We start from the raw sequence: 17,590 nt of genomic DNA on the forward strand, positions 1-17,590 counted from the left end.
GTCTCTTAAAAGGTTTTCCACCTCTTCTGCATCTTCCAGTTCCATGGAAATGTAATGTAGTCCATAGTCAGCTGATGTTACCTAATTTCGAACCTATACATAGAACAGATTTAAAATTTGTTTCATGGAAGACCGAACTACTCCTGGCTCTGACGTCCGCTAGTAGAGTGGGAGAGATTCAGGCTTTCGCTACCAGACAACCTTTTCTCTGGTTCACTAATGACAAAGTGATACTCATAACCAATCTGAAATTCATTCCTAAGGTGCCTACTGACTTACATTTTAATTATCCTGCTATTCTTAAATCCCTCTTTCTTAATACATCTTCACCAACAAAAAGATCATTAGACTCTGTAGACTTGCGTAGATGTCTCATGACCTATATAGACAAAAACAAGGACATGCTTACATCAGACCAGTTATTGGTGTCATTTTCACACCCACAAAAAGGCTAATCCCTATACAAGCATGGCATAGCGCATTTGCTCTGCCTTTATTTCTTTCTGTCATGCCAAAGTCAATTATCCTCTCCCGGGAAGCGTGAGGGTGCATTCCACCAGGTGCATGGCGTCCACTGCAGTACTCTATGCTGAGGTGCCTTTGAGAGACATCTGCCAATCAGCCACCAGGTGGAGCATATATACGTTCATAAAGCATTACTGCCTAGATGTGGACGCAGAAGCTGATGCAGCAGTGGGACAGGCAGTCCTGAGAAACATCTTTAACTAAAGGTGAGCCTGTTTCCTGCTTTGTTATATTTCATGATATGTACTACTTGCTATTCTGATTAAAGCATGTGAATATATAAATGATCCAATGTTTGAGAAGAAATTATTTACTTACCTGTACTTTGGTTTCTTTTATATATTCACATGCGACTCTCCCTCCTCCCCTTTCAGAGGCTCATTGTATTTTATTGTCACACTTGTGCTTTGAAGTCTGAGCTATAGTGGCCTCTAGGAGGAGTAGGCGTGCTTAAGCTTCCACTGCATTGGTGAAGTTTGGATCTTTCAAATGAGTGTATGTGTTACTAAACATAATGTGTTGTCTCAGGCCTATGGCCTTTTACATTATATACAATATATGTTATGTTTTACACAGTATACTGCTATTTTAATGTACTGGGGATTCCCAACCTGACAGAATGATTCAAGCATGTGAATATATAAAAGATACCAATGTTGGAGAACTGGAGTTAAGGGTAAGAAGCTATTTTTTGTGCCTCCTCGAGCTTAGTTTTCCCTGCTGCTGGGGAAGATTCTAAACGTACCAAATATAACTTCTGAAGAGCTAATTCTGCGGGTAATGGGTTATCTTTGGGAGCCGTTGCCATCAGGACAAGCATGGAGCACTTCTTGCACAATCCTATGCTGTGATAATTTCAAACATTTCCCCCTGGCAGAAGCATTACACAGTGATGGTCAATTGTTGAATCACATCATTAATGAGGAATTGCTATTTGCCTTTTACTATCTAGAAAATCTTGCAGTGTTCCCACCTGTCAGCTGCACTAGATATTGTTATGCTCTCTAGGAGGTTGGCATATTAAGAGTGCAGTCTTACCTTTTAAACTAATTTATCCTCTGGAGTGGTTCATAGTGGTGATGGTCTTGATTGTGGCACATCAGTGGAGTCGGATCAAAGCCTGCTATTTTCGGCCACACACTATTTCTCTCTAGTCTTTGAAAGGGGATCCTTAATATGAGCCGTTATTCATACTGGCCTAGAGGATGCATTTCAATGGGTATTTCAGCAGATTGTGGTAAATATGTGGGGAAAATTGCCTTTGTCTGTCTGTTGATTCAAACAAAGGGGACCTACCGGCTTCTGGCGTTCCCGAACAAACATTGGGCAGCTGATCGTACGATTGTCTGTGCAGAAAATGCTCACTGGACTGACAAGGAGACCATATTTACCCCTATTTTTTAACCCACGAGTCTAAACTTGTAGAGACTAATATCTTTCCAGTCACTGTAGCCTTGAAAGCTGCCTTGTACTAGAATATTTCTCTTGATTATGAAACAACGTCAAATATCTGATATTATTTTGGTACCCTTTCTGGTGGCCCTAGAGTGGTTACCAGTCCCTTAAGTGAATTTCCAGTACTACAGGAGAGACTCCTTTTGCCATCAGAAGATGTGGACCTACTATAGCTGTATGCCACAGAACTAGTACAGAGGAAGGACATCTAGTAATGTTCTTAAATTGCAGGACAGCGGCTACTTCAAGCATCTCATGGAAGATACATTAAAGAACTTCAACCTTTTGCAGATCAAGGCCTCTGCAAGAGGGTCAGGGATTAACCCAGCAGCTGTAGTTCATTAGGGCTCTCGCATTATGGAAAATGAAAAGGCATATCCCTTCTGGAGAGGAAATCCTACAAACGCATATTACCAGAGTGTCACCACACCCTAATAGTTTGAAGTCCTTTGCTGTGTGTCCTTGTGTGTTCTATTTGCACATTTTACCGTTCTACTTAAGAATAAAGTCCTAGTTTCCATCCATCTTACTTTTACTGTTTCCTAGTAACAGGAGAAAGAACCTTCTCATCGTTTGGTTTCGGGTTGAACTCACCACAGACTATTTGAAGTGTAGTTGAGGATATGGCTATATTTTGTGAGGTACACAACCTTTGGCCAATGGCATTCAATGAAGCTCATGTTACCATCTTAGAGATATTTCTTTCCCTCAGCCTTAGAGCATTTTAACTATCAGATGATGGTGGGTAAGGGATAGTATTCTTTCCATAAGCAATACATCTATAGTGGTGTGTGTAAACTAGAATGCGTTCAGTGGTTACTTTTTGTCTGGTGAGACTAATCTGGTATTGGGTCGGGAAGCAAATTCAGTCTCACGAACATATTTAGGAAGACAATGAACATCAATACAGGCTGGCTCAGTCTAGCCCACCATGTGCTGCAGGATTGAACCTTGGTGGCAAATGGAGCAATACGTGTAGAACACACTCTTCCCCCGGCTACCATTGCATGTGCTTTCAATACATACTCTGGATGGTGCAGTGGTTTTTGCTTAGTATCATTCTCCTTTCAAAGGCTTTCCACAGATTGAATAATGAGAATATGGTTGTAACCTATCTATCGCCTGTTCATCCCTCCAGCCTTCCCACCTCTGCTTTTAACCCAAAAAGTAAAGACCTTTCAAAAGGACCATAGGTTCATAACTCGAAGTGCAGAAATCTGCTAAGAATTGCAGAGGAATGCTATTATTATTATGGAACAAAAGGCTTCTCTACTAGAGGAAACCCCTTTCTCAAGATCTTTGCATTCTATCAGCAATGAATCAAGGGGTTTCCCACCTTCTTTCCAACCGCATTGCATCTGGAAACATTGAGGTTCTGGAAGTGTTAAAGCTTCTAACATTGAATATGTAATACATTTTTCTCCAGGTGTGGAGAAAAGGAAACATTTTTATTTCTCCAGCATTTAATTATAAGTAGGTTTGCAGGTGTGAATTATTCCCTGCTGGCATTTTGGGAGGTTCTAGTTGTTTTATGTAGAGGATAGCACAATAATAACCCACACTCCTCGCTGCAGTGTTTACTATGTTGACTACTATTCTCTCTGCAAACTTAGGCCTGTGAGCTAAAGGTGACGTGAACCTCACTTTAGCTAAAGGTCATCATAGCTCTGATGTAATTGATACAAATATGTAAGCTTTACGAGGTGAACCATTGGACGACGAATAGTTAAGACTACTTGTCGATCTATGACTGATACTAAAGTTGAAAAGCTGAACTGAGACGTAAATATTTGTTATACTCCTGCACTGAATCCTGATCTTACAAGAAAATAACTTTTTTTTTCTAGTTCTTTGCTATGAAGGGGAAAAGGGGAGCTCTCTGCACCCATTTACATCTATCAGGTCCTGCAAGTGTTGGATTGCATTATAAAAAACGTGACTTCGTCAGATTCTGGACATCATTGATAGATCAATGTATCATATTCTTACAAGACCTCACTGAAAACAGAGACAACTTGCAGCAGTAGTTCATTATCAATACAATTCCCCTTCCCTTAGGTTTGAGTTGAGCTCCAGAGTTATACATCATAGTCATGGCAAGAGTGACTGACTGACAACATGGCACTAGTATTTTATTTAATTGAAAACGTGGCTAAGATTGTTACCCACTGAACCTGTAGAACATCTTAATATCCTTCAAAACCTTTTGAGCCTTTCAAAAAAGATAAGGTCCCTGTTGTCCTGGAGTTGCTTTTCTCCATGAGGATACAAACTGATTACAGCAGTTATGCATCATATTTCTCCTGTAGGATCTGTGCTTTGTGTAAGGAGGTGTGCAAAGTGTGAAAGGATTGATCATGCATAAAAGCCTTCAGAAGCAATCCCTGGTGATAAATGCTTGGAAGTCTTCAGTGGACATTGATCCTCTTGTGAGAAGTCAATGTCAAATATTGTAGTTACTTGAAACATGTATTTACCAGAAGCCTTATGGAATCTGCCTTGATTTGTAAGAAGGAAATATAATTTTGATGTTTTCCAGTGCTCCGGCGCTCAGTTTTCCCACTTCCTCACACAATCCGAAGCTCAAAATTGGGGGCTACGTTTAGTCGGAATTAGAGAGGAACACATTATCAGATTAGTTTCATGGCATCAATAGATGTGAGCTATTCTTGCAGAACAACAGATTTTGTTTAAATTCCCAGTGTTTGGCTAAAAAAAAAAAAGACATGTTAAAACTGTATTAACAAATCACTTGAAAGATTCTATTTTAGCGTCTCATCCAAATTTGGTTTCACTCATTTAGGCTGCTCCCTGGGCTAAATCCACTCCAAAAGGTTTTTGATGGTTTTATCAAAACACTGAGGGGCCTGGTTGGGATCTTGGCGGACTGGTTACTCCGTCACAACGGTGACGGACATCCCTTCTGCCGAAATATAAATCCAATTGGATATGAGATTTATATTTCAGGGTACGGGATATCCGTCACCATTGTAACCCGTCCGCCAAGATCTAAATCAGGCCCTGAATCTTTATTGGCACTAACTTTAGTGAACCCACTCACTTAGCATTATATGTATAGTCCTCTTTAAAGCCACATCTAATTTTACCTTTATGTGAGCAAAATGTAGAGGATGCACTTCTAGTAAAATTGATGGTTCAACACATTGGGCTCACTCCCTAAATATGTATCTAAGTGGTCTTCATGTTTGTGATTTATTGTACAATGTGGATAGATTCCTCAGTCGTAGAAGAGTTCAACTCTTACTTTCTTTAAAGCGTGAGCTAAAAGTTGGAGAGGCGGTGGAACTCTTTCCATGCTGTTGGTAACATAACTAAACTTACTGTAAAATAGCAGAAGAATGGCCAAGATTTTCTAGCATTAACAGTTATAAAAAAAAATGGTGCAGGAATTTCCACTATTCTTTCAATTCTGGATGACCATTTGCTGGTATATAAATTGGTGGAAAAATCTGGTTAAACGGGTACTGACAATACCTTGCCATTGAGCTGGTTTCTATAAGTTTTCGCAGTGAATGACATTCAGGTGGATCAAATCCCTAATCTTGTGAATGTACTTTTTGTTGAAAAATGTTTTGCAGGCTTTCCCTTAGATGAATCATACCCCCTGATTTACCTTCTACCCCGCATTTGATTTGATTTCTAAAAGAAATGTTTGACAACCATTGTTTATTTGTGTGTTCACTAGAGCAGTTATACTCCAAATGTTATTCTTTATAGAGGGATTTCTTTGATTAGTTTCACTGAAAGAGGTATCCGTGTATTGGTTTTTCATCTGTATGAGGTACTAACAGCCAACTAGTAGGGATTTGGATTTCTGAATGCCGTTCATAATCTGCCCAGTCTTTTAACCGCATCGCTGCTGCGGTTATTTTTGCGCTGTGCGGCTGTTTTCCCTTTTCCACGTTACATGACGAGCTCATCAGCGTCGGAGGGGGTTAATACATTATGTTAAACAGATGTGTACAGCTCTTATTTGCTGTTAGTATGGCCTTCAGTATCTTGAAATCCTGGGCTTGAGGATTCAGTCACGGCTTGCAAACTATTTGCTCATTGTTTCAGGTAGATAATCAGTAGGGTAGGTGTAGTTAATGTGCTACTTTTGTGTAAGTATTGCTGTCATGGTTAGTATTGTTTGTTCAGCTGGTGGTCTTTACAATTTTGTTAAGTGCCATCTGGGGCTATTGGTATGTGCATTTTCCGTCTACATGTGTGGGAATTAATTTAAAATCCGGTCTAAAAGAGTTCACAGTTTTCTTTCAAAGGTAATTAGCTGTGGAGGGTATTGTTTGTTAGTGTAGTGGTCTAGTGAATGTTGTGTTGTCATGAAATAATGTGCTGTTTAATGAAGTGTAAACTGCAGATGTGAATTTGGTGCAGCTAAGGTCTATGGTGCTTCTGAGATGTGTTGGATTTGTTTGTGTTCTGACTAATGTTATTTTGAGAGTTTGATTAGTTTTATGATTAGTACTAATGTAAAACTGTGTGAACCCTTTAGTCTCTTACTTGCAACAGTATTGCAGTATGGTTAATGAGATCCCTGAGTTTTTGATGGTTCAGATTTTGAATCTGAGAAACACATTTCACGTTTGAGCCATCAATTCAAATTATTTGAACTCGGTAAATTTTGAATCTGTGCCTTCTTCTCTTGTCTCTCAATCAGTGCTGATCCTCATTATGATTTCTGCTTTCCTCCCAGGTGGCGACCCCTCCCCCAGTAGATGCGGCTACCTTTCTGGCATTTCCATCTCCCGATAAACTCCTACGACTGGGGCCGAAGCGATCAACCCTTATTGCTCAAGAGGTATGCGCGATATCTGCTCTGATTGAAGGTCTATGGCTCCCCAATGGGCATTTTACTATTATTGATTTCTGTTATTTCAAGCTTTGCACCTTGTTCTTTGCTACTTTCCAAAGTTCACCCTACAATTTACTCAGAGGGGTTTAAACAATTTACACATAACTGTAAATTACATTTAAATGTCTTAAAACTGGTTTCTGATAGATACCAGTGGATTACTCACCTTGTGAATATCCCCTTGCGTCAGCAACATTCGGAAATTATTTTTGTAGCTTCGCGACGACGTCATTAAGGCACGGCATCGATCGCCAATCCGCTGACGTCACCGACACCATAATAGGCCCACGCCGGCGTGATGACATCAGTTCCCTTTTTTCCGCGTCGTCGCGCTAACAGTTTTATAGGGATCGTCTGTAGCTGTTACAGTAACTTTGTTACTCTGTGATTTTTCTCTGTGTTTTATTGTCTTCTGTCGGATGTCGCCGAAGAAGACCGGATTTAAAGCTTGCGGGAATGTGGCAAGACCATGTCAATCACTGATCCGCATGAATGCTGCGTCTGGTGTCTGAGCTCTGACCATGACGTCGAGGATTTCCCATCTTGCAAGAAGATGACACTGAAGGCCCTTCGAGAGAGGGAGACGAAGCTCCTCGTTGCAAAACTTAAAAGTAAGAAAGATAAGACGACTTCGAAGTCACGAACTCTGCATTCGAGGTAGAGGTCTCGTTCGAGGTCGCGCTCGGAGTCGTCTTCTGTTCATGCTTCGAGGTCTTCGAGGAAGAAGCACAAGAAGAGGAGCCATGAGTCCCGACATCACTCAGGGAAGGACTCGAGTTCGAGGCCGAAGTCGCAAGTGAAGCTACTTCGTAAAGAAGCAGTGGCTTCGGCTTCGGAAGCCCAAGACTCTGAGGGTGAGGCTTCGCGTGCGGATTCGCCTGAGTCACAGAAACTGCTAGCGAACCCCTCTCCGGACCCATCCCATCCTTCTGGCCAGGAGGATGAAGGGGAGGTGGAGGAAGTTGGTGAAGTCGAGGTTCCGTTGCCTTCTGGTCCGTCGACTCCGGTGCACCAGCCTGAAGAGGAGGTCGACGTCGTGACTACTCCGCTCCCTCAGGAGCAGCCTGGGGACTCATATCCTGCCTTTCCGGCTCCAGGTCAGGATCCGACGCAATTCCTCGATGCCATGTTTGGTGTCTACTCCAGGGCAATGTACCCGTCTGGTGCACCTGTTGGTCCCACGGGTCCTATGGCGTTTAGTCTGGGTGTTCCCCAGGCTTATGCTCCTGCGCCCTTTATGCCTTTCATGCCGGCTCCAGCACCGCATTGGCTTTTTCCGACGCCGGCGAAGCCTTCGACACTGAAGCCGTCGATGCCAAATCCATTGACGCCGATTCCTTCGACGCCGGTACCCTTGACTCCGATGCCGAATCCGGTTCGACCTCGAGTTAAGCTGCCTCCCCCATCTTCGGGTTCGACGCCGGCTCCGACTCCAGCGGAGTCGGTCATGGATCCGTCAGCTTCGTTTGTGAAGGAGAGGTTGAGGCGTGAGGCAGAGAGCATTTGGAGGAACAGAGGTATCGGGATGAAGACGCGGAGGAAGGTGAGCTTCAAAAGTCTGAGGATCCTTTTGATGACCTGAGGGAGGCTAGTGGCCTGGAACTGGCTCCTGAGTGGGATTTGGCCTCTACATCTGATACACCTTCTAGAGATGTGACTCCTTACCATGTGGTAATAAGGAAGGGGCAGACTTGGTAAACATCACTCTGCCTACTGCTGAGTACAAGTCAAATATTCTGACGGAGGTCCTCCATTCACCTTCCTCTGTAATTGAACCAATGCTGCCATTCAATGACGCTTTGGCTGAGCCAATCTATGAGGTGTGGAAGAAACCTTTGTCAGCTCCTGCCGTTTTAAGGGCGGTTGCAAGGAGATATAGGGTGGCTCCTAATGACCCTGACTTTTTATCAACACCCCCTGCCTAATAGTTTAGTTGTGCAGGCTGCCTGCTCTAAGAAGTCTGCGGGAGCTTTTCCGCAGGCTCCTGGGGAAAAAGAGTCGAGAAAGCAGGATCAGGCAGCTAAGAAAGTCTTCTCCTCAGCCAGCATGTCATTAAAATCTACTAATGCGACTTGCCTGATGGGACGTTATATCCATGCCCTGATGGATTCTGTGAAACAGTTGGTGCCCAAGATTCCTGAAGGGGATAGAAAGGACTTTCGGGAGGTTATATCGGACACTCAGGCTGCAGCAAGGCAGGTAATCCAGAGTGGGCTGGACACGGCAGATTCGGTGGCGAGAGTCATGGGCTCTTCGGTGGCCACTAGGAGAGCTGCGTGGTTAAAGTCATCAGAGTTCTCAACAGATGTACAGTCTGCCTTAATGAATTTGCCCTTTGATTGGTCTGGATTGTTTGGGAAGAAGGCTGACGCTGCTTTAGAGCGTTTTAAAGATAGCAGAGCGACGGCGAAGTCATTGGGCCTTCAGACAAGTGGCACATTTGGGAAGCGCTTCAGAGGATTTGGCAGGTCTTCCTTTCGAGCCTACAAACCACCTCAACAGCAGTCACAGCAACAGCAAAATACGCTGTACAAGTCTTACAGGGGCAGACCAAGAGCTCGTCCCAGAGGTCGTTAAGCCTCCTCCTCCTCCTCCTCCTCTTCCCCTTCCCAGCCCCCTGCCAACGCAGCAAAGCAGCCCTAGATCCGCCGTTCCGGATCATGTGGGCCCAGTGGGGGGGTCGGCTTACCCATTTCCTACGAGATTGGGAATTGATTACATCAGATCTTTGGTTTCTCAATCTCTTGGAGAATGGGTATGCTCTTCCTTTTTGGGAGTTTCCCCCAAATTACCCTCCTTGCCAGGGTTTTTGTTCGGAGGACCACCTGCTTCTCCTGCAGGAAGAAGTCCTGACACTATTCAGAAAGGGTGCGATAGAGGTGGTTCCGGAGCAGGAGAGGGGTCAGGGATGCTACTCCTGGTATTTCCTGATCCCCAAGAAGGATGGCAGACTTCGTCCAATCCTAGACCTCGTGATTTTGAACCTCTATCTCGAACAGGAAAAGTTCAAGATGCTCACCCTTGCGCAGGTTCTTCAGCCACTGCTGGAAGAAGACTGGATGGTGTCGATCGATTTACAGGATGCGTATTTTCATATTCCTATCCTGAAGTCCTTTATTTTACAGTGGAGCGGTTGTTCCAGTCCTGAAGGTCCTTCGTCTGCTCGGTCTGATGGCTTCTTGCATTCTGTTGGTCAACCATGCACGCTGGCACATGAGGGCGCTCCAGTGGTACCTCAGCAGGCAGTGGTATCAGCACAACGGAGATCTCAGGGAGTCAGTCAGGATCTCCAGAGAAACTGCGGCGGATCTGTCTTGGTGGAACGTGGAGGGCAATCTGTCACAAGGAAAGCCTTTTCAACTACCTCCATCGGTGGCCACAGTGATAACGGATGCATCCACTCTAGGGTGGGGTGCTCATCTGGGGGATCTGGAGGTCAAGGGTCTTTGGTCTCCAGAGGAAATGTTGCTTCACATCGTCCTTCTAGAGTTGCGGGCCATACGTTTAGCGCTAAAGGCCTTCCTCCCTTCCCTTCGCGGTCGGTCAGTTCAAGTCCTGACGGACAACACCACCACGATGTGGTATGTCAGCAAGCAGGGAGGATTAGGGTCGCAGTCTCTCTGCAGAGAGGCTCTGCGTCTCTGGTCCTGGGTACAGGACCATCAGATTTGTCTGATGGCAAATCTGGCCGGGGTTCTGAACATACGTGCAGACAGTCTCAGTCGGCAATTCTCGGCCGACCACGAGTGGAGACTTCACCCGGAGGTGGTTCGTCATGTCTTCCGTACGTGGGGAACTCCTCAGGTGGACCTGTTTGCCCCTCACGAGAATGTTCACTGCCCGTCATTCTGCAGTCTCCAATTTCCGATGCAAGGAGCACTGGGGGACACGTTTCAGTTGAGTTGGGACTCGCAACTCCTTTACGCGTTTCCTCCCATACCCTTGATTCCTCGGGTTCTGAGGAAGATTCGCCAAGACCAGGCCTCAATTTATATTGATCGCCCCGGATTGGCCATGAAGGGTGTGGTACACATCTTCTCCACCTCTCCTCGTGCTCGCCGCTCCGTCTCCCTCACAGGGCAGATCTCCTCTCCCAGATGGAGGGGCAGGTTCTACACCCCCACCTCCAGACCTTACACTTTCATGCCTGGAGATTGAACGGGGTAATCTGAGTTCCTTTTCTCTCCCACACGATGTGGTGGATGTCATTTTGTCGGCCAAGCGTGACTCCACTAAGTCTATCTAGTCTTATAGATGGTCTAAATGTGTTGCTTGGTGTGGGGAGAAGTCAATTGACCCTTTAAAGGCTTGTTTGTCCAATATACTCCAATTTGCACTTTCCTTGGCCCAGCAGGGTTTTGTGATGGCAACTATCAAGGGTTATTTATCAGCCTTATCGGCTTTCCTTTGTTTGCCGGACCAGCCCTCTTTATTTAAATCTCCTATTGTATTACGATTCATCAAGGGCCTTACCAATAAATTTTCTCCAACACCTTTTATTGTTCCTCAATGGGATTTGACCCTCGTGCTTACATTTTTGATGGGTTCGCCTTTCGAACCATTGCACAAGTGTCCCTTGAGACTTTTGACTTTCAAGACTGTTTTTCTGGTGGCAATTACCTCGGCAAAGAGGGTAAGTGAGCTTCAAGCTCTTAGTTCAAAGCCCCCGTTTTTGTCCATTCATGCTGAACGAATGGTTCTCAGGACCAGGGATGCTTTTCTGCCGAAGGTGGTAACTTCATTCCATCTGGGGCAGTCAGTTACCCTCCCTACCTTCTATCCTCCCCCCTCACCCTTCCAAGGAGGAGGAAATGCTTCACCGCTTGGACCCTAAGAGGGCGGTGAGTTTCTACCTGGACAGGACGAGAGAGTTCAGGTCGGATGACCAGCTGTTCGTTGGTTTTGATGGCTGCAAGAAGGGGAAGGCGGTGCACAAGCGCACTCTCTCGAGATGGATTGTTTTATGCATCAAAATCTGCTACTCCTTGGAAGTAAGGAACCTCCAGAGGGTATAAGGGCTCATTCTACTAGAGCTAAGTCTTCAACATCTGCTCTTTCCAGAGGTGCACCTGTTGAGGATATTTGTAGAGCCGCGACTTGGGCCTCCCTCCACACTTTCGCAAAGTATTACTGCTTGGATACCGAGGTGAGGAGGGACAGCCACTTTACGCGCTCTGTCCTCCAAGATTTTCTGGTATAGGAGAGTGGACTCCCTCCTCCGGGAGTGGGGACTGCTGTGGGACTCTATTCACAAGGTGAGGAATCCACTGGCAGATGTATCTATCAGAAGAACAAGTTACTTACCTTCGGTAACGCTTTTTCTGGTAGATACAGTATCTGCCTTTGGATTCTTCACTGACCCACCCGCCTCCCCGTTGTCCACTCTTCTATACCTGAGTTTATTGTAATGTAAATATTTTTATTGTCAAGGAAATGTTTTATTTTAATTGCATTCCTGCATTTGCTTCACACTGTGTGTGTTATCTTGACATTTGTGTACTGTGTTTACCCCAGTATTGGAACTTTCATAGATTCCCATGCTTTGTATCATTCCCCGTCGTCGGAATGGGAGCCTTGGTAAATAAAAAATATCATAACCATATGTACAAAAGAGAAAACTAGGCTTAGGCCTCATCTCATTTTGTAGCATATCACCCTCTTTGTGTAAAAGAGCCCAAACTTTCAGCAACAACCAATCAGAATAGCCTTACCACATAGAACCTTCCTGAGAGAGCCTCAGATTTTCTACCGCACGTTCTGCTAGGGAGTCTCCACTGATCTCTGCTCAGTTTTCTTTCTTCAACTTAATTCTTCTTCAAAATTACTTCAGGATATTAATATGTCGGACAAGGAAAAGTAGGCTTTGTTCAGGGCCTGTGCTACCTGTGCGAAAAATAGTTTTTTGTGGAGGACAAGCATGATGATTGTATTTACTGCTTGTATCCTGACCACAAGGCCACAGATTGCAAAATCTGTAAGACCTTTTCTACTAAGACATTGAGAGACAGAGAAGGCCGATTACTAACTTGGCTACAGAAAATGAAGTCACAGAAGGAGGTCCTGTCTTCAGATGGGGAGGACTCTTCATCTGCTTCATCTTCGAAATGGTCCAGAAAGAGAGGTAGGTCACCTCCCTCTAGTTCTTCAGAAATCCCTGTCAAAGCCCAACAAAAGATCTGATAGGTCTGAGAGGGCTAGTCCCATTAAATCTCCTCACCGAGGTGAAAAGGAGAGGCTGGGACAGCTGCTGAGGTGGACACAGCCAAAAGATGAAAAAGGATGTTTCTGTTCCTTCACAACCATCTCTAAAAGTGAAGGACGGCAAGAAACTGGCTGCTGAATTGCTGGACGGAAAACCTGACCAGAAGCAGCGTCCGTCGACGACGAAATCGGCAGGTACGTCGACGACGTCTTCTCAAAAAGCCTTGATTTCTATGTGGCTCCGTCGACGGTAGCTCTGTCGACGTTAACTCCATTGAAACCATCGTCGACGTTTAAGGTGCCTTCTTGCTCGTCGACAATAGCTGTTTTCTCGACGTCGACGATCATGACGATGAGTAGTGTCGACGGCTGCTGCGACGACGAAGACTACGTCGACGACGAAGGCTGCAATGATGATGACAACGAGTTCGTCGACGACGCCATCGACTATCAATCCACCGTCTATGATGAAAGCCCCGTCAACGATCCATCCACTGTCGACGATGACAGCGCCTTTGACGATCCATGCTCCGGCGACGATAAAATCTCAGTCGACTAAGACTACTTCTCTGTCGACGGTTCCATCGACGGTTCCTTCGCCGACGACTCCGTCAACGAGGTCGTCGACGATTCAAAAAATACACATTTCCATGCGAAAGCAGCAAATAACTCCGGAGATGATTTTTCCTAGAAGAGTATCATCCTTACTCCCAACTATGTTGTTTGATTCGGAGTCTGATGACGAGGAGGATGAGAATCCATATGGGGATGACGAGGAGGATGAGAATCCATATGGGGATGCCTAAAGTCCCTCAGACTTAAATGTGAAGTGTCAGGAAACGGACACTGAGGAGTATTATGAGCAACAATATGTCCAACAAAGCACACCTCCTCCAAACTTAGGACAGGACATGGTGGCCATGTCATCGTCCCTCATATCGGACTTGCAACTGATGTTGCAGGATTACAGGACCAGGTTTCCAACTCCGCCAGTTCCACAGCAGGAGCACCCACCTTCGCCTGTTAGACCTCCTGCTCCGGCAATCATAGTAACGACGATGGTTCCACCGGCTGTGCATCCAGAACCTAGAGAGGACATCCAGGAAGTAGTTGATGATGTTTCTTCTGATTATGGTGTCCAGGATGAACCTACGCATGATCCAGATCTGGATGATGATGATGATACTGGTATGCAAGATCCAGATGTGGTGGGGCAGGATGCTGCTACCTCTCCGCCTGCTGACATTGGGGGGGTTCCATAACCTCATGGAGAGAGCATCTGTACGATTTGGTCTGCCTATCACGACTGTGCAGTCAGACTGCTTTCTATATGACTTTAAAGAACCATACAAGAGGTCGGTCCGATCTATTCCTATCATCGAACATGTATGGTCGGAGGGAGTTAAAGTTATGCAAAATCCGGCTACAGTAATTCCTGTTCTTCCCAGACTAGAGAAAAAAATACAAAGCGCCGGATAGCAGTCCAGCTTGTCTTCTGGGTCAACCTAAGCCGGATTCAGTAATCTCTCAAGCAGCACAAACCAAATCGAAGAATCCTTCCACGCCCCTTACTACACCTCCGGATAAAGAAGGAAGGCGCTTGGACAATGTAGGAAAAAGATTCTCCTCTATGGCCAGGCTCCTTGTCCGCGCTGCTAATGCCCTTGCCATTCTCGGCAGGTACGATCGCCAGATGTGGTGCGATCTGTCCCCGTTTGTGGAACAGCTTCCAAACTCTACAAGGGATGAGGCCAAGAAAATCTTGGTGGAAGGAGAGAGGTCTTCATCGGAAGTAATAGATTGCGCTATAGACATCGCATCCACTGCCTTTCGTGCGCTGGCTGGATCAGCTGTGCTACGGCGTCAGGGCTGGTTGCGGGCGACCTGGTTTCGCCAGGAAGTCCAAAACAAAATCTTGTACTTCCCGTTTGACGGAGAGATGCATTTTGTAAAGCATGTGGATGAGGCCCTTCAGAGCATTAAGAAGGATACGGACACAGCAAAGTCATTGGGTTAGTTGAATTACCGTAAAGTTCCTTTTAGAGGAGCGAAAGGGAGAGGTTTCTCCTCTTATAGAGGTGGCAACCAACAAAGATATTCATCCCAGTCCTCCCAGTCTCAGTATTCCAATCAACGTCCGGGCCAGTCGGTGTCTTTCTCTCGTCAATCGCAGAGAGGACGCCAGAATCGTCAAGGACGTGACAACTCCAAGAGGCAATAGCGGCCTCGCAGCTCTTTCTACTGTTCCTACTCCTCCGATGACATCAGTGGGGGGCAGGATATCTCTTTGTCTCGACAGCTGGAAACTTATAACCTCAGACCAGTGGGTCTTAAATATCATCAAGAGTAGCCATACATTGGAGTTTCATCATCTACCTCCAACCAGAGCTCCAGGTGCCTGTCAATCAAAACATCTGGGACTGCTACGTCTCGAAGCCCACCAGCTTTTCATCAAGGGGGCAATAGAACCTGTACCTCTCTCGCAGAGGGGGAAAGGGTTTTATTCCAGGTTCTTCCTGGTTCGCAAAACTACAGAAACTTGGCGCCCCATATTAGATCTACGGAAGCTCAACACCTATCTCATCAAACTATCCTTCAGGATGGTCTCTCTTCAGGATATTCTTCGTCTTTTAAATCCAGGCGATTACATGGCGACTCTGGATTTAGAGGATGCCTACTTCCATGTGCCGATCCACCCAGCTCACAGACAATACTTTCGCTTCACAGTAGGCAAGAGCCATTTCCAATTCAAAATACTTCCTTTTGGCCTAAGGTCTGCTCCGAGGATATTTACGAAGGTTTTGGCCCCAGTGACTGCTTTCCTCAGGAAACAATCTCTGGAAATTTTTCCCTACCTGGACGACTGGCTAGTCAAAGCTCCAACTTTCCAGGAAGCTTCCAAGGCGATTACAACCTGCAGTCAATTGTTCAATGTCCTGGGCCTTCAGCTTAACAAGAACAAATCAGTTCTCCACCCGTCCAGGTCAGCAAGGTTTCTGGGGGCCATCCTGGACACGAAACGTTGCAAGGCTTACCCTTCAGTCGATCGTCAAAACAAACTGATGCTCTCGGCTCGCCAATTGCTCAAAAAGAAGTCTGTCAGTGCGACTTTTCAAGTCCCTTCTCGGGTCGATCTCATCCTGCATAGCATTAATTCCGCATTGCAGGCTGCAAATGCATCCTCTGCAAGAGCAGCTCGACAAACAATGGTACCAAGCAGAGGGCTCTTTCGACGACAAGATTTCAATAACACCAGAAATGAAAGGCATGCGACTGGTGGTTGGTAAGGAACAACATCGCCAAGGGCTTGACTTTCATGCTTCCTCCGTCTCCCATGGTTCTCCCCACGGACGCCTCGTTGGAAGGCTGCGGAGCGGTCCTCCAGGAATTGTAAGTCAGTGGACACTGGGATCCATGTCAACGCCAGTGCCACATCAACCTGTTGGAGCTCAAGGCCATCTGATTAGCTTTACAGGCTTTTCTGCCACGAATACAGAAAATCAATAAGTGCTGGTCCGGACGGACAACGCAACGGCCATGCACAATATCATCAAACAGGGGGGATCAAGATCTCAAACTCTGTCCAAGGAAGCTCAATTGCTTTGGGATTGGGCGATCCTTCACGAGATTGCCTTAACAGCAGAACACCTGGCAGGTTCGCTCAACACAACAGTGGACGCCCTGAGTCGCCAGAAATCGACCACTCACGAATGGGAGTTGGATCAGGCCATTCTGGAAGAGGTGTTTTCGGTCTGAGGGATCCCGACCATAGACCTGTTTGCGACTCCGAAGAACACCAAATGCCGGTTCTATGCAAGCAGGGATCACCATCCAGGATCCTTGGGGAACGCGCTTTCGATTGCCTGGTACGGCGCTTTCTTTTACGCTTTTCCACCAATACCCCTCATTCCGAGGATACTTGGGAAGGTCAAAGCAGAACCGTGCAAAATGATCTTGATTGCACCGGCGTGGCCCCGGCCGTTCTGGGACACGGAACTCCTATTACTTAAGCCTGGGCGTAGTTCGCGTAGCCGCACTCCGCGAGCTACGCGAAGATGCACTTGCACTCCGCGAACTACGCATAGCTCCGCGAGCATGCGTAGTAGCTTGCTTGACCAGTTCGCAAGCCATTTTTCGTCTTCGGGAGCGCCGTGGAACTCTGGAACCTGCTCAACACCACATCTCCAGACGTCGCCTTCCTCACGGAAACATGGATGAATGCCTCCTCAGCGCCCGACATCGCCGTCACCATCCCAGACGGATACAAGATCACCCGGAGAGACCGCGTCAACGAGACAGGAGGAGGCATCGCCATCGTCCACAAGAACACCATCTGCATCACGACCAACTCAGACGACACCCTCACAGCCACTTAACATCTTCACTTCCAGATACACACCGACCCCAAGACCACACTCGGAGGCACCCTCATCTACAGACCCCCAGGACCTCGCACACAATTCAGCGAAGACATCGCAGACTTCATCAGCCCGCAAGCCCTCGCCTCCGCTGACTACATCCTCCTAGGGGACC

The 17,590-nt window shown here is 46.2% G+C and overlaps 1 protein-coding gene across 1 annotated transcript in view; it reads left to right on the forward strand.

The window, feature by feature from the left end:
• RANGAP1 (Ran GTPase activating protein 1) overlaps nucleotides 1-17,590 on the forward strand; it is a 537,507-nt gene that overhangs the window by 436,516 nt on the left and 83,401 nt on the right. The window contains exon 12 of the mRNA XM_086963527.1: nucleotides 6,698-6,802. Coding sequence (XP_086819653.1) covers nucleotides 6,698-6,802 — 105 coding nt within the window. The remainder of the gene's footprint in view (nucleotides 1-6,697; nucleotides 6,803-17,590) is intronic.

The sequence above is a fragment of the Lissotriton vulgaris genome, chromosome 1_1 (genome assembly GCF_964263255.1).
Source record: "Lissotriton vulgaris chromosome 1_1, aLisVul1.2, whole genome shotgun sequence".
In the NCBI taxonomy this organism is placed as follows: Eukaryota; Metazoa; Chordata; class Amphibia; order Caudata; family Salamandridae; genus Lissotriton; species Lissotriton vulgaris.